The sequence below is a fragment of the Mirounga leonina genome, unplaced genomic scaffold (assembly GCF_011800145.1).
Source record: "Mirounga leonina isolate KUSES-001 unplaced genomic scaffold, KU_Mleo_1.0 Mir_166, whole genome shotgun sequence".
Taxonomy (NCBI): Eukaryota; Metazoa; Chordata; class Mammalia; order Carnivora; family Phocidae; genus Mirounga; species Mirounga leonina.
The window spans coordinates 21,668,149-21,691,309 of NW_023270418.1; the positions used below are offsets into that span (position 1 = coordinate 21,668,149).

Here is a 23,161-nt window from a genome sequence, read left to right on the forward strand (position 1 = left end):
GGGTTGACTGTGTTGTTTGGGCTGTGTTGGGTTGTGTTGGGTTGGCTTTGTTGGTTTGGGTTATGTTACACTGGGTTGGGTTCTGTTGGGTTGTGCTGAGCTGTGTTGAGTTGGATTGACTGTGTTGGGTTGGCTGTGTTGGTTTGGGTTATGTTGTGTTGGGTTGGGTTCTGTTGGCTTGGGTGTTCTGGTGGCTGGATAGTGGTAGGGGGCTACTGCTTTAGCCACGGTGGTCAGGAAGACTTCACAAAGGAGGTATATTGATTTGGGAGCTGAAAGATGGAGGAGGCAGCTATCCTGGGCAGAAAGAAGAGCCAGGTTGTTCTCTGTTTCTACCCATTGGACTGCTGTGGATGTCTTTAGGTCTATCCTGTTTCCTTCCTAAGAGGCCTTCGAGGGCAAAGATCAGTCATCTTCTCCTTTGTGAAAGGGCCTGGACACTCACAGCACACAGAGCCCAGGAATATAGCTAACAGGCAACCCTCCTTCTTCTGCCCCTGCTCCCGCCAGAGCAGGAGACCTGATAGTCAGGTGGGTAAAAGCACATGGCCCTGTTTGCAGCAAGGGTGCGAGGGGCAGGCTGTCCCTGGACTGAAGTAAAGAAAGCCCTGGTGCGGTTGAGGGACAGTCAGGCAGTCCCAGCTTTGGCCACCAGCCCGAGGGCAGGCCCTGCTATCCCAGCCTCTCCCCAGGTGCCCTCACTGACCTGCACGCGGGCCTCGGTGAGGTCTGTCCTCATGGCCAGCTGCTCCCGGGCATACACGTCGGGGTAGTGGGTCTTCTGGAAGACCTTCTCCAGCTCCTCCAACTGGTAGCTGGTGAAGGTGGTTCTGTTCCTCCGCTTCTTGCCCTTGTTGCTCTCGGAGTCGGCCTTCTCCAGCGGGCTGGGCAGCTCGGCGCTGGCCCGGTCCTGGGGTGCCTTCACTCCAGCCTCCTTCACACTGAGGTAGCTGCTGTCCATCCCCACGGTGTCAGAGTCCGGCGGCAACTCTGGCTCACCCAGGGAGCTCTCTTTGGCTGAAGCGGGAGGAAACAAGGTCAGAGAACAATGACTGAACCGAGCAAGAGAGGAGGGAGGGACAGGGAGAGCCCTCCCCTGCCATTCCCCTGTCAGCGTCACACTGGATGCGAGGGCAGGAGGCCCTGGTTCTAGTCCTGACTTGCCATTAACATGCTGTGTGACCTTGGGCAAGTCCATTTCCCTCTCTGAGCCTCGTTGCCATCATCTCAGAATGGACCTCTTTTACCACCAACGTAATATGACTCTGGGTCAATCTGATCTCTTGGACCTTTAATCCCCGCCCCCACTGATCCTGGGCTCCTCCTTCTAGAAGGATCCCCTTTGTCAGAACTTCTGCTTTGGGCATTGGGAATGCTGACCCAGTGCCTCAGACACCCAGGGGAAGGGAAAGCTAATTCAGCAGCCAAGTCTGGCCCAACAGGGCAGGGGCAAGGAGGAGGCCAGCGTCGAGGCAGATAGGAACGCCCTTCCTATCCAGGCCTGATCCTGTTTGGGCTCAGCAGGAGCTGAGGAGATCCCCCCACCCCGCCCCGAAGAATCCAGCGTGAGGGGTCACGCCCCTCGCCCTCCACAGGTTTCACCTACTGTCCACGCAGGGTCCGGCCTGCTCCAGGCAAGTGGCACATTTACTAAAGAAACAGGGCGGGCGCCTGCGTCCCCAGGATGCTGACGTGTGTGCCCCACTAGATTCACACTAAGCTCGAGGCCTGGGCCCACAGCCACCGCCATCTGCCAGGATGGGGCTCCACTGGTTGATTCCTAGATGCCCAGAGCTGGAAAGGACCAGTGGATCTATGTAAGTCAGGGATGAGGAGGTGGAGGCCAGCAGGGGGAGAGTGAGGCAGGGAGTGACCTGTCCACACCCAAATGGCCCCGTCAGCACCCTGGGCAGACACACTTGCCGCAGAGTCAAGGTTAGAACGTGGACTCTGGAGCTAGTGGAGGAGGGTAGGACTCCCACATGTACCTCGCTCTGGCTGTGTACTTGGGACAGCTCACTTAACCTCTTTGTGCCTCAGTTTCCCCCCTCTATAAAATGGGGATGAAGATACTTGTGGGCTCTTCCTCCTGGCATACTGTGGGATTAAGGAGGCCAACAGGCAAAGCCCTTAGCATGGCGCCGGCTCCGTAGGTTTCTGCCCGTATTGGAATCCCCAGTTCCAGTGTGGACTTCTGAGTGGCAGAGGACGCGGACCCCGGAGAAGTCTTCCCAGCAGGCGGGCCCTCCCCAGAGCATTTGGGTGCGGGAGCAGGTGCAGGCCCTGGCCTGGTGTCCGGAGACCGGTGTGAGCCCTTCTCTGCGCCGCTCTCCCCGGCCCGTGCGGTAATGTACCGACGATTATTAATAAGGCTTCCGGGGAGCACTGGAGAAGGCCTGCACACGTACAAGCTCTGACTGTCGCAAGCACGCGTGGCTGGTGTGAGCACCTCTTCTGGGAACCGGTCCACGCGGCGGGCATCAAGTGTCAGGACGATACTGCTGGCTCAGGTCTCCCTGCTCCGTCCGCATCCCGGCGGCTGAGGCCTCGGGCTGGCTCTCCTCCCGAGCTTTGCGTGTGCCCTGGGAAGGCACGAGGGGCAGCTGCCTGCCATCCCCACCTCTCTCTCCAAGGCCCCGACGAAGGGGGTGGAGGTGAGTGCCCGGGGCAGGCGGACGTGCACACGGCATCGGGAGGGGCCACGTGCAGGACACCCACGTGAGCCTGGGCACACACAGGCCGCCGCGGTTTCGGTGACAACGTTATGCAAACTGCAGATGGCAGCCCGGCCAAGAGCTTTCAGCAAAGATATTTATCTTGCTGGCAGACAAACAAGTTTTATGTTTTGGGTTTTTTTTAAGAGAAGAAATCCCACCCAGCCTCACCAAAAATAAACATCTCTGTTATGCAATTTCCTGGAGGCCAGACTGGGGGGCAACCCCTGCCCCTCCTGCCCCCACACTGATCTCCGGGCCCCATCCCATGACCCCATGGACCCTTGGAGTGTCCTCTGGCATCCGGCCTGGGATTGGGACCACCCCGCATAGCAATAGGGGCTGGGCCGCATGGGGAGCTCCGTGTTGCAGAGACCAAGGGTTGTAGGGACGAGCTCAAGCTCCGAGTTTTAACTGGGGGGAACTCACACCAGAGAGAGCAGGGAATGTGTGCTAGTTAGTGACAAAGTTAGTCCTCTAGTCCCCGGCTCTGTCCTCTCTTCCTACCCTGTGGGCTTGGGGCCTCTTCCCAGGGAGAGAAGGGTAGGGGCAGAAGGCAAGGAGCGCACAAAATCAAGGAGTCCTGCTTTGCTCCTGGGGGCAGGAGGACCAGTCTCTGAGGATGAGGAGGGAAGCCCCTCAGTGCTGACCTAGTTCTAGGCTTAGCTGGTGGGGAGGCAGCAGAACATCCAGTCTTCTATGGCAAGGAGTAAGAATCCAGTTTCTCAAACCTCCAGACACCCACTGAGACCAAGCGAGTGGGGGAGAAATGGGGAGTCAGCACGGGGTGGACAAAGACCGCCGGACCAAGAGTTGGCAGATCTGCTGTTGGTCCCAGCTCTACCATGATCTGCCCGTGACGGCAGATGACTCTTCTTACAACCCAGAGTCTCCTCTGCAGCTGGAGGTTTGATGGTGCCCCTTCTGGAGTGGGGGGAGCAGGCAGGGATGTGTCACCGCCTCGGCCCTGTGGAGTGTCCCTCCTGCCTCAGTCACCACCGGGGCCTTCCCTTAGGGTCTGGAGCGGCGAGAAGAGGGGAGCAGGATGGGGACCGGTCTGTGTCCAGGCAAACGTCGGCCAACTGGGAAACCTTAGAGATGGAAGGAATTCTGGCAAACTGATGCTTCTGGCTCCTCAAAGAAGAGGGAAGAGAGCCTTCCCATCTCAGTCTTCACTACTGATCATTTTGCTTTAAATCGGGAGGCTGGGTCTCTAATTTAGATTCCCCAAGGTCCCATGGACGACTGGTCAGAATGACAAGCCAAGACTCTCACAGGTGCTCAGTCCAAGGATCCCAGACTTGGGGTGGGAGGGGAGTCTATTTCAAACTCCTTCCACCCTACAGCTTCTCCAGCAAGGGGGCCACACGGCCTGTGGGGACAGAGAGCTCCCTGAGCTCCAGCCCATGTCTGTGTCTTGGAGGTACCGCTCACTGGTCCTCGTTCCAAGTCTCCAGGGCCCTTCCCCGAGACGGCTGCCACACCTCCCAGAGTCTTCTGTCCTCCTGTCTCAACAGCTGGGGTTCCCACTGCTGTTCCTCAGGTGGCCCCAAGTTTAATAAGACTGACACAGGGGGCTGCCAGGAACGGGCTGCGTGATGGTGCTGGCCCCTGGGCAAAGCCAGCAGTTTGCTCTCCAACCGAAAAATCCTGAGGAGCTGGGTGGAGAATCAGGTGGGTGGCCCGAGGCCTGGGTGCTTGGTCAGGATCCAGCTCGCCCTGCAGTGCCCTCCTCGACAAGACAGCTGCTGGAAACACAGGAGCCCACAACTCATGCTGAAATACTCTTGAGCAAACCCATTACCACTGACCTCCTTGGTCTCCCTCACCTGCACCTCCAGCCACCTGCCTGGAATGCCTTCCTTTCCAGCTGACCTGCAAGATCCCGTCAAACACCAGCCCCCCCAGGAAGTCCTCCCAGACTGCGACAACCATATAGACCCCTCTGTCCCCTGCTCAGCCTCTCCAATTACTGCCTGTGTTTCTGACTAGTATATAATCAAGCCCTGAGTGTCCCTTTCCTCCTATAGCACATCAGTTCCCCGAGGGTTGGAACCTCATGTCACAGACCCTGGGCTTAGCCCAGGATGGGGCAGACGGCAGAGGTGCAGTGAAAAGTCGCTGAAGAATAAGTGAACAATTTCTAACAACCAAATACTGCTGAGCTCTCATTCTGGGCAGCTACCTTCGTGTGCCCACCATGTTTTGGCTACGCGCTCTGGAGCTGCCTGCAGAAAGTGACTGCTGAACCCCCGAGTGAACAGTTCATCCCGCTGGACAAGGAGGAGACAGGTGGCTAGGGTACGTGAGGAAGAGGCTCACATTCACGAGTGAACTGTTGGCAGCAGAAGTAGCAGGGGGAGATGAGATGGCCGGAGACAGGACCAACACAGACAGTGAAGGATGTCTCCATGTGGGGCAGGAGGGAACAGGGAGAAGCAAAGGGATGGGATTCCTGGAAGGGGCTCTAGAATGTAAACGTCCAGGGAAGCCAGCCCAGGACCTGCCGGGAGCCAGCTCCACACCCACCATGGGGCCGCGGTGGGGTAAAGGCCCCTGGGAGACCCTCCGCTCGCCCTGCTTCTGGGCCAGGCTTCTTCAGGGATGACAGCCCTGTGCCGCCCGAGGCTGAGCAGCAACAGAGCCCCCTGGGCCAGGCCACCTGCTTGCATCTCTGGCTTCCCCCCTGCCCCTCCTTCCCTATGGACTCTGGACTGGCGCCACGCCGATGCCCCTTCCACAGCGCGGAGGGGCCCCTGAGAGGGCTCTGTCCCGGTCTCTGGGGCCCAAGACAATGTCATCCTGATCTGCAGCTTCCCAACAGAATGTCCTGAGGTGGATATAAATCCCAGATGACCCAGAGGAATGAAGCAATGCGCGTACAGAAAACACCCAGAGCGCTCAATGGCTGCCCCTCCGAAGGTCCGCGCGCAATGGCAGCCATGATGGGGCAGCACGCCCTTCGAACCACCCCAGGTAAGCATTTCCATCAACCACTTCTGGTGAAGTAGAAGCATTTGGTTCGAGCATATATTCCAAATCAGGAGCCACAGAAGGGCCTCCAACCTCTGCCTGAACTCCGAGAAATACAAGCAATGGAAAACCTTTCTTCCTTCCCTTCCCCTCTGCTTGTTGTCCTGGTTCAACCCAATGACGTCACTCTAACCTAGTCTAACCCTTTTTTTCTTTTTTTGATCCAAAAGCCCTTGAGAGATTTCCGAAGGTGACCGTGTTTTTTTTTTTTTTTATGACTGTGATTTCAAGCGTGTGCACTTCTGAAGCGGGGAGGGTGCCGGAGGCCTGTGTGTGTGCATTCCTTCTGTGTGCCCGGATGTGCGCCCGCAGGCACGGGGCACAAGCCTGCAGTTGTGCATGGGTGTGCAGAACACATGTGTGGTTGCCTGCAGACAGTCTGCGGAGTGAGCAGGCCCGCGGGGCTGAGTGCAGGCCCCCAAGCAGGATGTGTGCTGCTGGGTCTGGGGATTTGTGCAAGCGAGCGTGACTTTGCAGGTGCACGTAGGTGAGTACAGACACGGGAGGTGTGTGTGTGTGTGCAGTTGTGCATGGGCCTGTGCATACGGGTGTATGTCTAAGGGTCTGAGTAATTGTAGCCTCCATGGTTTTGATTACATCTATTTTTCCTCCAAACATCTGCTTTGTGGGGGACATGCCGCTCGCTCTGTTCTCGGGTGAGCCGGCCTGCACACCTTGTGGCAGAGCGCACTGCGCCAATGTAAGCTCCTCAAACAAAACAGGCCAGCATGAGGCCCTTTAATGCTATTTAAAGGGCACCGACTAGGGCGCCTGGGTGGCTCAGTTGGTTAAGCGACTGCCTTCGGCTCAGGTCATGATCCTGGAGTCCCTGGATCGAGTCCCACATCGGGCTCCCTGCTCGTCAGGGAGTCTGCTTCCCCCTCTCCCACTCCCCGTTTGTGTTCCCTCTCTCGCTGTGTCTTTCTCTGTCAAATAAATAAATAAAATCTTTAAAAAATAAATAAATAAATAAAGGGCACCGACTAAACCCACTGCTGTCCAAACAGTCGTGTGGGGGTAGGGGCGAAGGTGAAAGGTTAGCCACTGATCACAGCCCCGGCCCACCTCCTCTGCCCCTGGGCTCTATGCAGAGCTCAGCCTGGACGTCCCTGGTTTAGCTCCAGGCCTATAACTAATGCCGAAGGGGCAGCAGTAACTGGGGAGACATTTCAGCGGACCTGGTTTCAGGTGGTGGAGGCAGACCGGGTCCCTGCCCTCGGGGAGCTGCCGATCTGCAGGGGAGAGTGGGAGGTAGACACTCGGGGGCTCAGGCCGGCCACCCACAGGTGACGTGGGCACCCCTGCTCACCCACGCAAGCTCTAAACATGCCTCTTTTTTTTTTTAAGATTTTATTTATTTATTTGAGAGAGAGAGAATGAGAGAGAGAGAGCACATGAGAGGGGGAAGGGTCAGAGGGAGAAGCAGACTCCCTGCTGAGCAGGGAGCCCGATGCGGGACTCGATCCCGGGACTCCAGGATCATGACCTGAGCCGAAGGCAGTCGCTTAACCAACTGAGCCATCCAGGCGCCCTAAACGTGCCTCTTAAAACACAGAAAGTCTGAGACACTGGCACAGAACAAGGGAGGCCAAGGAGACCTGCGGACCACATGCGGTGTGCTGGATAGGGTCCTGGAACAGTAAAAGGACATCCAGGGAAAAACTAGTGACCTCTGAATAAAGGGTGGGATTTAGTTAACAGTAATGTGAAAGGAGGAAAAAAAAGTGGGCAAAACATCTAAATAGACACCTCCCCCGAAAAGACCTTCAGGCGGCAAAAAAGCATGAAAAACCCTCCGGACGGATTATCCAGCCAGGAAATTTCAACTAGGACCCCCATGAGATAGCCCCACGCACCGACTGCCACGGATGTGAAAACCCGGACGGCGCCAGGTGATGACCAGGACACGGAGCCACGGAAAGTCTCCCACGTCGCTGGTGGGAAAACAGAGCAGCAGTTCCATAATTAAACCCACACTCCCCACGTGACCCAGGGACGCCACCGCGAGGCACTGGCCCGGAAGACATGAAGACTGGTGTTCAGGGGAGGAACACCAAACCTGCGTGCAAATGCTTATGGCAGCTTTGGCCAGAATCACCCCAAACTGGAAACAACTCAAATGTCCTCTAACAGGTGAATGGGTAAGCAAACTGGAACTGCCATGCAAGGGGAGAGGACTCAGAGATGAAAGGAACACAGAGAGTAGCACGAATAACTCTCAAAAGCAGCGTTATGGTTCTTAAAAGACGCCAGACTAAAAATTCACATATGTATGACTCCGCTTATTTATCACAGGACATCCTGGGAAAGACAGCAGCAGAGGATGGAGAACAGATCACCGGTTGCCAGGGGCTGGGGAGGGGGAAGGCTGGAGCAGAAAGGGCTGGGGTGTGAGTACATGAATCTGCACAGGGATGTAAGATTCATAAAACTATACACGCCCCAAATTTTAATTTTGCAGCACGTTATTTTAAAAATGAAAGACATGTAAATTATAGAGAAAATACAAAATTGCATTTCTTTTTTTTTTTTTTTAAAGATTTCATTTATTTATTTGACAGAGAGAGAGAGAGAGAACAAGTAGGCAGAGAGGCAGGCAGAGGGAGAGGGAGAAGCAGGCTCCCCGCCGAGCAGGGAGCCTGATGCGGGGCTCAATCCCAGGACCCTGGGACCATGACCCGAACCGAAGGCAGCGGCTTAACCGACTGAGCCACCCAGGTGCCCCACAAAATTGCATTTCAATATGTTACAGAAAAACTAATAAAAAGTTTGTATGTCTTCACCCAGAAATCCCACTTCTAGGAATTTATTCTAAAGGAATCATTATGGATGGGCACAAAGAATTTGCTAGGGAGAAAGTTCATTAGGGCATCATTATATAGAAAAACCAAAAATAACCAAAATATCCAGTAACAGGAGATTGGTTAAATAAAAGATGTTATTTCCATAAATAGAAGATCCTTCCTGATATTCGTTATTCTGCAAAATGTTTCTTTCTTGGCCTTTAGCACACATTATTATGTATTTATTGGGGATTTTTTCCCCTTTTGTTTATTATCTCTCTCTGCCTTCCATAAAATGGGGAGTATATCTGAATATATTTGCTTTGTCTACCCCTGTCTAACACCTGCTATCGTGGCTGGCATGCAGTAGGTATTCAATAAGCATTTGATGAACAAATGAATGAAACCGGTATTATAAAAGGATAGCATTTTAGTATCTGGAGGGATGTTCGCATGTTATAGTAAGTAAATCTCATCTTAAAAAAAAGTGGAGAAGGGGTGGAGTATCTGTCCTTAGAAAATTCCAGAAGTTTCTAGAGGTGGGAATACAGGTATATGGGTTGATTTTTGTTCCTTTTTTTTTTTTTTTTTCTGGTCTGAATTAATTTTCTATTTGTCCTACCACGAACAAGAACTGCTTTTATCATTTTAAAATACTGTTTGAAAGCAGTGATTAGAATCCTGAAAGATGACTGCTTTGGGAGGGTGCTGGACTCTGCTGTGAAGTTTTGGGAGGTGGGAGATGAGCACCAATAGGGGTGGGGTGGAGGAAGGGTAGGGATGCTTCAGAGAAAGGCCCTTTTGGGGTGGGGATTGGCCGCTGTCCTCACAAACTGGGCCCCTATGACTCTGAGTTCTCTTAGGTACTGGAAGCCTCCAGACACAGGCTTAAGTTCACCTCCTAAAGGGTTTCTCTGCCTTCAGGCCCACTACCCTCAAATACAACCAGACACATGCATCTGATTGTATCGTGACCTTCCCTAAAGGCTTTCACTGGTTCCCAGAGCTCTCACTGGGATTGCCAAATAAAACACAGGGTGCTCAGTTAAATTAGAATTTCAGAGAAACAATGAAAAATTTTTAGTATAAGTATGTCCTAAAGATTGCATGGGAAATACGGACAGAAAAATTATTCATTGTTTATTTGAAATTCTAACTTAACTGAGCATTCTGGGTTTATTGTTAGGGTTTTTTTTTTTTTTTTCCTAAATCTGCCAACCCTACAAATCAGGCTTACTGTGGCATTCATGATTCCCCAGGCAGGACTGACCCCTGGCTGCTTCATAGACTCATATCCTCCCACCCTCCACCTTGTTTCTAGTCTCACAGAGCTGCTTTCACTCCCCCAGAGCGCCACACGAATTTAATAATTATCTATTTTCCACATGGAAAAAGGTTAAAAATCAATCAGCTAAGTGAAGATAAGCCAAGAGAAGAAAATGATAACACTCACACATAAACACACACCCGCGGGGACACATTTTTTTCTTACACTTTTTTTTTTTTTAACCTAACACTCTATCCTGGACATCTTTCCATGCTGTTCTCGATTCTTCCATCACACCATTGTTAATGGCTGCGTATGATTCCACCACAGGGACCAACTCTGTGGTTGGTCCAATCCCCTACTGCTGGGCACCCGGGTTTCTGATTGAAGTGATAACAGCCCCTCGATGAACATCCTCATAGTTAAATCCTTCATGCATCATGGTGATTACGTTAGAAGAAGCTCCAAGAACTAGAAAAACTGGATTACATCACGTTCACATTTGAAGGTCTCTGATAAACACGGCCGAACTGCCTTCCAGAACCGTGACACTCCCCTCAGCTACCAGCGTGCCCGCCTGCTACAGGAACAGGGCTGTCCTAGCGTGTTAAAAATCTTTGCCAGTATGATAAATGAAGTGAGATCTTGTTTGAATTTACGTTTTTATTACTTGCAAAGTTGAATCTTTCATTTGTTAGCTTCTTTCTTCTGTGGATTGCTTTTACTGGAGTCCCAAGGTTCAGTGTGAGGATGCCCTTTCTCCCTCCCCGACCCCGGGGTTGGCCTTACCTCTTGAACACTGAATTCCTTGCTTTCGAGTGCTCGTGTCGGGACCTGTCCCCCACTCGAGTGTGTGAGCGGTTCAGAGCAGGGCGTCCCTGACACACTGCTGGGGGCCTGGGCTCCTTCTGCCTTTGGGAGCTCTGTACGTCCTGCTGGGGGGTGATCCAGGGCACCTGCAGGGAAGGGACCAGGCCACGGGGCTGGGCTCCAGACCCAGGTGGGCCTTGGTCCCTCGGCTCACACTGTGGTGGCTGGCAGCGGGGTGGGACAGAAGGCTCAAAAACCCACCTAGCCACAGGGACGGGCATAAAGGACCACAGGCAGCCCTGCTGCCTCTATGATCCTGAACAGAACTTCTGGCTTCTCTGTGTCCTCATTTCAACAAGTATTGCCTGACTCCCTCTCAGGGAGTGGGGAAGGGCTTATGGAGGGGCACAGTCCCTGTGGGAAGCCACAACTGAGGAGGAGTCACCAGGGGACATGATGCTCAACCACAGGGCGAGGTCCCCGGTCCCCTGCCTGCTGGAAGGTTCTAGAGCCCCACTCCCCCGCTGACCAGGATCAAGGCTGCAGTTGCTCGTCTTGCCACCAGGAGGCACTGCAGTCCCAGTGAAGTTCCTCAGGGTGGAAGGTGGTCCCCCAGGGCCCCAAGCCTTGATGAGGTTTCTAGAAGTCTGCTTGAAGACCAAGGCCCGACCTGGGAGGGTTGGCCAGACGAGCAGCTGTCCAGCCCTACTATGTGTCTGCTACCCTCCTAGCACCCCAAGGGACACAGAGATGAATGAGATGGGTCCCTGTCCTTCCCCACAGAGCTCATTCCTCCTCCAGTTCTGGGGGTTTTCACATCCTTGACTGATTTCAGCCCCCTCAAAATTCCCACACAGTGGCTCTCCTGAGCATCCTCACTCCACAGACGGACAAATTGAGGCTCAGAGAGAAAGGACTCATTGAATGTCCCCAGCCACTGAGTGGCAGTTTATTCCCCAAAGTCGCCTCCCTTCGTGGAGACCCTGGGGAATCCCGGGTCCTCCAGCTGCTTGTGAAGGAGCCCTGTGGTCCCTCCACCATCGCTCTCAACCCCCCCCCAGAAGCTCTCTCCGTTCTTCCCACATGGGCTGGAGGATGGTCTTCTTCTGGCCCAGAGGATGGAGGGGGCTTCCCAGAGCCGAGGAAGGGAAAGAAACCAGCAGTGCGCTCTCCCTACAAGCCAGTGATAGGGCCTTGGGCTTGACCCAGGCCCAGGATGGAAACTGAGGCTGGTGGGAGTAAATGGCTTGTGTAAGAACCTACAAGGGGTTGGAGGCAGAGCTAAGGTTCAAACCTTCTCTGCGGGGCTGGGACGGGGCAGCTGGGAGACAGGGTCAAGACGAAGGAACAAGACCCAGAGTCCCAGGAAGCCGCTCCTCTCGGCTGCCTCTGTAGCAGCCCCAGTATGTCCCGCCTTCAGCTCGGGCACTGGATAGAACTCTCTTGAACATCTGGGACCTCCAATGGGGACCCAGGCCTTTTCTCGGGACCTCGGTTTTGGGGTCTCCTCCATCCCCCAGCTTGCACCCCATTAATTCCGCCCCCCCGGCACTGAGTCTTGTTTTGCATTCATTTTCTGCTAAATACTGAAGGATTCAGAGGAAGGAGGTGTGTGTGCCGACTTACTCTTAAACAGTGCAGGACACAACAGGTGTGTGTGTGCGCATATAAATCAGCACACGCATGTACACCCAGAGAGCCTGCAAGAGGGACTGAGAAGGACACAAATACGGTAAGACGTTAACATCTGGGGACTTGGTGCAATGGGAATTCGGGAAGTCTTGGTACTCTGCTTGTAACTTTTCTCTAAGTCGGAAACTGTGCCCAAATAAAAAGTTTTTAAAAAGAAGAAGTATGTGGATAATGCTGTATCGTAAATTTGAAAGTTGCTAAGAGAGTAGATCTCAGAAGTTCTCATCCCAAGGAAAAAAACTTATTGGAACTATGGAAGGTGACAGATGCTAACGAGACTTACTGTGGTGATCATTTCTCAACATCTCCCAGTACCAAACCATTATGTTGTATACCCGAAACTGATAACATGTTGTATGTTAATTTAAAATCGCAAGGCAGATGCCACCTCTGGGGACGAACCTTGCTTCCCCAGCCCTCTGGAAACCCTCCCTTCCATGGAAGCGACGGGTGACCCCGGTGGAGCACGTGATTTTTCTAGCAGCGTTTCTAAGACCTGTAGGAGGCATATTTTGTTAGCCGAGGTCAAGCTACCGCTGGAACTTAAAAGTAAAAGAAGTACTTTATTTTTTGAGGCCGTTATAATTTCAGCTTTCTTACAAGTGGTATGAATGAGGTAGGTTTCCTTGTAGCCAAAAAAAAAAAGGAACGATAAGAAAGCCACTGACAATAGCTAACACATGGGCGCAAGCCAATAAATGGCAGATGAATGGATAAGCAAACGGTGGTCTCTCCATACAATGGAATAGTATTCAGCCTTAAAAAGGAAGGAAATTCTGACCTATGCTACAACATGGATGAACCTTGAGGACATGCTGATAAATGAAATAAGCCAGTCACAGAAAAACCTCCACTCATCCGAGGTACCTGGAGTGGTCAAGTTCACAGAGACAGAAAGTAGATGGTGGTTTTCAGCGGCTGGGGGGGGGATGGGAAGTCAGTGGTTCGCGGGTACAGAGTTTTGCTTTTACAAGATGAGAAGAGCTCTGGAGGTGGATGGCAGGGATGGTTGTACAACATCATTAATATATTTAATACCACTGAACTATGCACCTAAAAATAGTTGTTGCTTAATTAAAATAGTTTTAAGATGGTAAATTTTATGTTATGTGTGTATTTTATCACAAAAAAATTGAAAAAAGAAAAGAAAGTCCCCTAGTCAGTGTAGTGTCCCTTAGGGCCTTTGTCCTGGCGTCAGCTCACTCTATCCGGGGCTAGGTCCCCTCCACCTCCCAGCCTACACCCCCAAATTCCTTTTCTTGTCCTCTCCTGATACTGTGTCTGGGTTTGCATCTGTTCATGCCCTCATCCCTCGGTTCACTCAGGTGTCCATTCGTGGAGTGCCTCCCCTTGGTCGTGACCTTATGGAGGGGAGAGACAGGTAACGGTGGTCAGTTGTCCCAGGACCCAAAGGGCAAGAGCCCTGCATCCTGGGCACAGCGGGGTCCCCAAGGAGGAGTGGTCAGTTCTGCTTGAAAACGTCAGGGGAAGCTTCATGACGGTGTGGCCTTGAACTGAGTATTGAAAACCAATGAATCTTGGTAAGACCTGTTACATTTTAAGGTAAAACAGGACACTTCCAACTCTCCAGACTAGGCAGGTCCTAATTACCAGGGAGGAGCCTTAGACAGGGGCCTCCCCGCAGGGCTGGGGACAATAATAAAAACAATCACATAATCCCTCTGAGCAGTACCAACCCATCCACTATTTCACGAAAAGCCCACTTATGACTGAACATGGAACATTACCTCCTGATATTTGCTACAGTGGGGTGGGGGTCTTGACCTCAGCCAGAACTCACACCCCCCTGTTAGCTGCTCCTCAAGGAGACTGGAAGTTTCCCAGCTTCTCCCTTCCAGGTCCAGCCCAGGTCTCAACCCTAAGCTCGGCCTCCCATGGCTGGAGGAGATCCTGGCACCTTTTTTTTTTTTTTTTAAGATTTTATTTAATAATTGACAGAGAGAGAGAAAGAAGCAGCAGAATAAGAGGGAGAAGCAGACTCCCCGCTGAGCAGGGAGCCCGATGCGGAGCTTGATCCCAGCACCCTGGGATCATGACCTGGCCAAAGGCAGACGCTTAACGGACTGAGCCACCCAGGCGTCCGAGATCCTGGCACCTTCCAGGGGAAAGGGGGCTGGCCAGAGAAGCAGGTATAGCCTCCCAAACTCTCCCCTCCCCCCAGCAAGAAGCCCGAGAGCTCAGGGTCCACACTGGGCCACCCCCCACCTTACAGGGAGGATGAGGAAGCCCTGAGCCATCACACAGCCTGTTAGTGGAGGATCTCCATTTCCTGACTTCAAATCAGCCCTGTGGTCTGTCTGCCCGTTGTCCCTCTCCACCTCCGCCAAACCATACAGCCTTGGGCTTGTCCCTAAACATCTCCCACAGAACCCCTCTGAGCCTCCATTCCTCCCCTTAACAGGGCGAAAACCTGCATCCCCTGCACCCCACCCCCCCCACCCCACAAGAGACGCTGAAATAGCACTTTCAGACCCAAGGCAGGCCAGGCGGAGAAGCTTAAATCCTGCACTCAGTGAAATGAAATGAATGAGAAATCTTCGGAGTCCGACAGACTTGATTTCTGATTCTGCCACTTATTTGCTTCACTCACTCACTCATTCATTTGTTCATTCATTCATTCAGCAACATTTCTGGAGCACCAGCTATGTGCATGCCAAGTTCTCGGTGGAGGAAACACAAAGCCCGATAAAGAGCCCTTCCTTCAAAGGCCCACAGTCATGAGGGAGACCGGTTACGGTGTAGGGTGCTGGACAGGGCAGGGGCATCTAGACCAGCCTCAGTGGAGGGGCCAGTCCAGATCTCTATATAGGAAGGCTTTGATTGGAGGGGGTCTGTGGAAGCCGTGCTTTGCTAGCACTTTACATAAGAGGAGGAAATGTCAGTTTTCCCAATCCAGGAAATGGAAGGAGTCTAAAGAAGGTTACAGGGAAGGCTCCCAAGCCACCCGTCGCTCTGTCACCCCTGAAGGGCATGACTTGGCCTTGGGCTGCCCGGGTCTCCTCACCTGTAAAGTGAGGCCCATATGGCCCACGTCCCAGAATGGGTGTGAGCTTTGAATGAAGCAGAGCGCAAGCATGCACATCCCTGCCGGAGATGCAGCATGCCCTCCATCAGCGGGAGTCCTCCGGGAGAAATTAATACAGTTGTTGTATTTCCCACATTTATAGCACAGACTGTCCATGGGCTGGCTGACACACTTGGAACCACTGTAAAAACGAGATGTTAAATTTATTTTGTTTGACATTTACTTAAAACTTTTAGTGTGTTTTAAAGAAAGACACTTCCATAAATACATTTTAGCCTAAGGTACACTGCAATGTGAATGCATAGCCAGGAAAGGAGAATGGGAATTTTAATCACGGCACTGATCATGAAGTTCAGGTCCGTTGTGAACGACTTATAAAAGCCTCGCTTCCACGGATGCTCTTGGGGACATCTGGCCTCTGCAGGCACCCCAGTGTTTAACTGCTCAAGAATTTCTCAGTGGGAACATCCAGTACCTTCCACCCACTGTATCACTGGAAAGGCATCCGGGGTGGGCAATGGCAAGAGGGACCATTCCAGAAATGTACCGCTTGGTGCTGTTGCAGAGAGACTAAGCTCGCTGATTCAGGGCCAGGTCGGGGCCCCTTCTGCCTAGTGGGCCCCAGGCCACCTTCCCAGGCTGGTATCACCTCCTCCCTGTGGATTCCCTGCCACACCTTCTTTTGAGCTTCCCTAGTGGCCCCTACTAATTAAATCGCTCATCACGCAGCATTGCAAGAGAAGATGGGCAGCCTCCGTCATCGGATGGACCCGCACCAGAGGCAGGGACGGCATCTTGCCCTGCTCCCTTACCCTTGATGCCCCCCAGTGAATACCTGTTGCACTGAATTAATCTTGTTAAATAACTGAACGGCTCAGCCTGCGCAAGGACCACGTGGGCCTGCTGCAAATTTGCTTCTTTCACCAGGATCAAGCGTTCTCTTTCTCCAAATGGGTTTATTCAAACCCAAAGAATCATTTATAAGCTGAAAAGGCCAGAAGACTTTTCTCCTCTTGGATGAGAAAGGAAGACTAATGGTGGAAGTAATTGTAAGCCTGCCAGTTAGAGTTTTCTGAGATGGATAGAGATGGGTGAGATTATTCAATCTCAGCTTTAAAAAATTCCACCTTTATACCTATCAAATGGTTAAAATTTCAAAACTTCTAGAACACGCTTGTATCTAAGCTATTGGTTAGGGTTTCCATCTATGTGGCTGGGATTTGGAGTAGGTAAGTTCCAAGTGTTTTGCCCATCACATACAGGTAGGTAAGTATAAATAATCCTCAATATTCCAATATTTACGTGTTGGTTGGAGAATGGTTCTTTCATTGACTTTTGCTCATCTGGACTGAAAAAAGTTTTCAAATAAGTCTCTGCTTTAAAATGCGTGGTGTGGGGGCGTCAGTTAAGGGTCTGACTTCGGCTCAGGTCCTGGGATCAAGCCCCATGTCAAGCCCCACTTCAGGATCTGCGGGGAGTTTGCTTGTGTCTTTGCGCCTCCCCCCACTCATGCGCACTCTCTCTCTCAAATAAATAAAATAAATTTTAAAAATAAAAATAAAATAAAATAAAATGCACGCATGCACCTTCTACCAAAAAAACCTTAATCCGCAGAGGATGTGTGACAAGTTCATCTCTTTTCCACCTGTTACCACTTCTCGGGAGAATGAAGCATCCCATAAAACAGTGAGAATCTACTTTGTGTGGCACAAAACTGACTTCTGTGGATCTTCTCCGAGGGGCTGAGTCCTGTGGGGCTCATGAGGTAACGCAACGGTCAGGCACACGCCTTTATGCGGGGGAAGCCCGGCCCTCGCTGTCCACCCACCTGCCTCAGCTCAGGAAAGGTTTCTCCAGGTCAACTCTTTCCCTCTACCCTGGTCCAGATGCTGATGCTGAGCAAACAAGGAGGCCGTTCCACGTGTGGTCAGTTATCTATCATGAGTTCGGAGGGAGCAGGTGTGCTTGGCTCCTCCTTCCTCACCCTCGGAGCTGCTCCCACACACGGGGTCTCGAGCTGGGCTGGCCTGGTTCTGTGGAGGACTCTGGAAGTAGGAGGGAGATGGGGCCTATGTGGTCAAGATCTGTGGTCATCACTGTAGTGGGTGAGGGGAAGATGGTGTGCTGTATACTGAAAATCCACCCCCAGGCGCACCCCACTCCACAGCTGACTGAGCTCTCCCACGTGCTTGATTGTGTCCGATGGCCACAGAGACATGACGTCACCACGGCCAAGAGCATTAACCTTAAGGGCAGAGGAGTGGAGAAGAAAAAGGCCCTTTGGCTTCAGGAGATCTGGACTCAATTCAGGCCCTTGGGCACCTGGCCCGCACTGGGTCTCCCCTTCTTCATCTGTAAATTAGGAGTACTAATACCTCCTGAGGGGGTTGAGTGCAAGATCCCAGTGCAGGCTTGGCCCATGGGCGACGCTTACCACCACTCCCTTCATCACGGATGGGTGTGCGGGGGCCCAGAGTGGGTGCAGAACCTCCCTGACAGGCCCAGAGCTGGACATCCTCTGTGCCCAGCCCTGAGTCCACGCAGGGATGAACACACACAAATCCTGCCCTTAGGGACCTCCGGGTCTGACGCGGTCGGATGAGCACAGAGAACAGACTTTCGGATGGGGAAGAAAGTTATGCCCCAGCTCATGATGCCTGGGTGCAAGGTACAGCAGCCTGGGGAGACGCGGGCTGTGGGTTCTGAGGGGCCTGGGGGTGCCCTCCTTCTCCCTCCTTGACCCTTCCTGCCCCCGTGTTAAGGCCGACGGCCAGCCCCCACCCCTTGTTTCACTCAGCCATATTTTAAAGGATTTTGTCAACCACCCGGTGTAGATTCAATGATCATTTGTTCACTTTCCAATTTGATGTATCCAAGTCAACCGTAACTGCCTGTCAAAGTTTCTGAGCCTCACCTTACAGATAAAGAGGTTGAGGCAGAGAGGTCAACCAGTTTGCCCAAGGCCCTCAGCTGCACAGGCTGACACCTGTTCCCAGGCCCTAGCACAACAGCGTCCCCAAACCAAAGGCATCTAAAGCTTCAGGCTGCCTGGGAACCCCATGGTGGGCTGAACACAGTTTCTACAAGATTCCAAGAATACTAGAGAGCGTGCCTGTTCCTTGTCTTTGGACAAGCAGTTGGGAGACCAGGCTCAAGCAGGTGCCTGTCTAATCACTGGGGCCGGGGAACTGCAAGGTAAGAAGCACAAGGGAGACCCCCCCTCCTCTGCTCTACAGCCCCCTCCTCTCTGGTCACCTACGGGGGGACCAGAATCATTGTCTAGCCTGGAGCCTCGGCCCCAGGCTCTGCTGTTCACTGGTCAGCACTTGGGATGGCCGGGGTGGAGGCCAGGGAGTGGCAAGTGCCTCTCATGGGACTCAAACAGAAAATAGTCAAGATGCAGGGCCAACAGCATGGAGCTGGTTTGGGGTGGATGGGGGCTTCCCTCCTGGGGTTCCTCCCTTCTCCACCAGGAGGGGGCACTGGGATCATCTTACTGAAGGAAGAGGTCCCAGATTTGGGGCCCTCAGCAGTGGCCCAAATGGTATGTGGACCCTAAGAGCACACGAGAATTTTCTCAAAGGCCATGTCCTCACAGGAAGGTCAGCTGACATACTTGGGGCTCCTCAACAGCCAGGGGCCTAGCCAGAGGCCAAGGACATAATTCTGGCACTCTTGTCGATGGCTCTGCCCTACCAGCTGCCTTACCAGCTCTGGTTCCTGGAAAACAAAAGTGTCCCTGAGCTGGATCTCTTTGGCTGGTTAGTCATTAGTTTGGAGGCAAGGGGATGGACAGGACGACTTTTAAGGTTCCCCACATTCAGAGATTCTGGACTTCACCTCAGAAGGCCATGCCTGGGACAGACAGACAAACCAATGGAACAACATAGAAAGCCTAGAAATAGACTCTCAAACATAGGGCCAACTGATTTTCGGCAAAGGTGACAGACCATTCAACAGAGAAAGGGCAGTCTTTTCAACAAATGGTGCTGGGAAAACTGGATATGTAAATGCGAAAAAATAAAGAGTTGGATCCTTACTCAGAATGGACCTCAACTTAAGAGCAAAAACTATAAAGCTCTTAGAAGAAAACACAGGGGAAATTCTTCATGACGTGAGCTAGTGATGATTCTGTGGATGTGACATTGAAAGCACAGGGAGCAAAAGACAAAAATTGATAAACTGGATTTCATCAAAATTAAAATCTTCTGTGCATCGAAAGGACACTATCCAGAGAGTGGGAGACAACCCACAGAACGAGAGAAAATATTTGAGAATCATGTATCTGATGAGGGATTACTATCCAGAATATATAAAGAGCTCCCACAGTTCAACAACATACAAACATGCAACCCAACCCCCCAAATGGGAAACACACTTGAATCCACATTTCTTCAAAGAAGATCTACAGCTGACCAGACACAAAAGGACAGCTGCTGTGTGAGTCCCCTTCCATGAGGTACCTAGTCCTCACCGAATGGTTCACTTAAAATGGTCAAAATGGCAAATTTTGTATTTTTACCACAATAAAAAACTACCCCTAATTCAGCAAGAGATTTTGAATTTTTAAAAAGGCCATCTGAGTAGCACAAAGAACACTCAGCTTGGGATCTTGGCTTCTCTCTGCCTTGCTCAGAGGCCTCCAGGGGCTTCTCTCAAGTCCAAATCCTTCAGCAGAAAGCCAATGGCGCGTTGGGCTTTGCGCCGGCCATTCCTCAGGCCCCATCTTGCCCCATCTTGCCTGTGTCCAGCGCGGTGGCCCCCTGCACACCACAGGCTCGCTCGTTCCCAAACACTGCAGGTACTTTCCCAACTCAAAGCCCTTGTTCCTGCTGTTTTCTGGGTCAAGAGTGCCATTTCCAGCTCCTTCAGCAGGAGCCCCTCTTCAGCCTCCCAAGTCAACTTCAGATGTCCGTACCCACAAAGCCCCAGTCCATTTACACTTCCCCTGGGGACTCTGGCTTCTGCACATTCAGCTCCCTGAGGTCTGGGATCAACTCACTCACAGCCAAATGCTCCACGCGTCCCTGACACGGGGCTCAAGGCTGCGGGGGCTTGTGGGACAGGAGAAGCTCTGGCAGCACACTTCTCACAGGGCTGTTTACACCCAATTCCCTCTACAAAGGGGGAGGAGGGAGCCCTCCGCCTCTCCGTCCACACCATCCCCCTCAGTGCCTGGCGCACTGTAATCATGGCTGCCACCCCCCCCCCCCCAAGTGCTGTCTACACCTGAGGCTCAGGTCTAAATGCTTCTTCCTGTCTGGGCTCTGAGCTCAGGACGGCATCCTTGCCAGAGCAGAGTGCTGCATCCTGTGTGTGGGGGGGAGGGGGGTCTCTGAACTCCAGGGGGTAGGGCTGAGTAGATGGGGTACTCAGGCAGGAACAGTAGCAACTCTCAGGAGGGCAGTACGAGAGGACAAGGGGCCCAGAATGGGGCAGGCAGGGGTGGGGCCGCAAGCAGGGGGTACCTAACACTCACTGCAGGGAATGGGGAGACCTGAGGAGGACAGTGGGGAGGGGAGGGAGGTTACCCATCTAACTGGAGCTGGCCCTGGCTGTGGCAGCTGGACCCTGGCTTGTGACCCCTGAGGTGACAGCCAAGGGGAAACAGTAGAGCAAAGGGGTGTTCCTCCTATGGTGGAGGCTGAGAGGACTCAAGGCTCATACAAAATGGGGCTACCCAAGACCTCTCTGCTCCCTCACCCCGCGCTCCACAGGGATCCCTGGGGGAATAAACTGTTTCCCACCAGGGTGCAAGAGGACTGGAAGTTGGGTTTTCATCCCAGGCCTGGGTTCAAAGGGAGGAGGGAAGAAGAGAGAATGGAAAGATTTGCCCATTATTGGTCCCTCCCATGGTCTTCAGCTCCACCTGGCCCTGAGCCGAGTTTCTGGCATGTTCCTACGGCCTCTGGAAACTCAAGGAGGAATTCCCTCATACCAGCTTGAGGTCCCTGTGTCATGCCTGCCTCCCCCCGCCCCATTCTCACCACAGCTTGGCAGGACACTTGAACAGGTGAAGAAGCCATGCCCAGGGTCACAGAGTCAGGTCTAGAACTCTGACCTGCCGGGGCACCAAGCCTACCCTTGACCTCCACACCCACCGCATCCCCAGACGTGGGGAAGGGAAGAGCTCTTTGGAGGCCATATTTGTAAAACCCAGGCTTCCAGTCTCATAGGATTAGGGTGGCCTCAAGTCTAGTTAGGATCATCCTACAAAAGAATGCCTTTCAGGCTCTCAGGGCCTTTGGCCATCAAGAACTTACCTTCTCCCTTCCTAGCAGTCCCACCTTAGGAAGGTACTCCAGCTCTTGGAATCTGTTTGCGTCCATGAAGTAGGGATGGCAGGAGGATCTATCTCACGGGACAGCAACTGGGATTCAATGAAATCACCCTTGAGATTTGGTACGCTGCCTGATGCACCCACCGGGGCAGGTAAATGTGGGTTGTCACAAGGTATCAGTAGCGCAGGGGTTTTGCCCTGCCAACTCAAACCCCCTTTCACCTCACACTCCACCAGACTCACTTCATTATTGTCCCTGCCTTGCAGATGGGAAAACTGAGGCAGGGAGCCAGGCCCAGCACGCCAGACTGGCCGCTTTGGCGGGTCAGACTAACTTTCCGCTCCCAGAGGGGCTTCTCTCAGTACAATGAATCAGGCAGAGTGGTGGGGCCCAGAGGCCTCCCGAGGATCCTGGAGGGACCATCCACCTCTCTCCTGGCGCCTTGATCCCAGGCCTGGAACAGCACAGAACCCAAGGGCTTCAGAAATCATCTAGTGCCGGGGCGCCGGGGTGGCTCAGTCGTTAAGCATCTGCCTTCGGCTCAGGTCATGGTCCCAGGGTCCTGGGATTGAGCCCCACATCGGGCTCCCTGCCAGGTGGGAAGCCTGCTTCTCCCTCTCCCCACTCCCCCTGCTTGTGTTCCCTCTCTCACTGTGTCTCTCTCTGTCAAATAAATAAATAAAATCTTTAAAAAAAAAAAAAAGAAATCACCAATGTCATGTGGGAGTTCTATAGAGGGGAGATCCAGGCCCCGAATGGGAACCTGAGCCAGATGGGAACCCATGCGGCTGGATGGTGGGGCTGCAGACCCTGCGAGGGAGATCCATGGACACTGAGGGGCCCATACACCTGGGAGAGCCCCAAAATCTCCATCCCCCACTCTGAAACCTGATCAGAACCCCCACCTCCTCGCCATCATTTGCAATATCCTAGTGCCCTCAAGGGTGGATAGTGTGAGGGGGTGGGGCTCTTAATCCTTCCCCAGCAGAGAACTTGACCCTGAAGGCACACTACCTCTCTGCACCCTCATACCCCCCACACTCTCCTCCCTCCTAGGCAGGACAGGCCCAAAGGGCCTCAGTTTGCAAATGAGAATATTGAGTGGAATCGTGGAGATAGGGGAGTGTTCTAAAGGCACATTTCCGTGGCAAAGCCAAGACTTGAACCCAGCCCTCTTGCTCTCTAGAGAAGGCCTGGAGGGAGAAAAGGAGGAAGGGAAGAAGCAGCCTCCGGCTGTTCAGCTACCAGAGAGGATCCACCTCTGTAACCTCCGATTTCCCCCAATCTCTCTGAGTCCTCCCCTTACTGGGCGAGGTTAGGCTCACCTGGGAATGGGAGGGGAGCTGGGAGGACTTCTCATGAGCTGCAAACCCTGTGGACAGCACTTCCTGCTGTGCATGCCCCACAGCCTGAGTCCAGGCTTCCGCATCCCAGTACCAGCCCCAGTGAACTGGACTTGCCCAGTACTGATCTTTCTCCCACTCCAGGCCTGAAGGCTGGGATCATGTCCTGTGCTTCTCAGAATCCCCCACAAG

General features: G+C 52.9%; 1 protein-coding gene across 1 annotated transcript in view; it reads right to left on the minus strand.

Moving 5' to 3' along the window:
* The window catches only part of ALX4 (ALX homeobox 4), a 42,160-nt gene that overhangs the window by 10,565 nt on the left and 8,434 nt on the right, over window positions 1–23,161 (minus strand). The window contains exon 2 of the mRNA XM_035012610.1: window positions 707–1,017. Within this exon, the coding sequence (XP_034868501.1) occupies window positions 707–1,017 (311 nt within the window). The remainder of the gene's footprint in view (window positions 1–706; window positions 1,018–23,161) is intronic.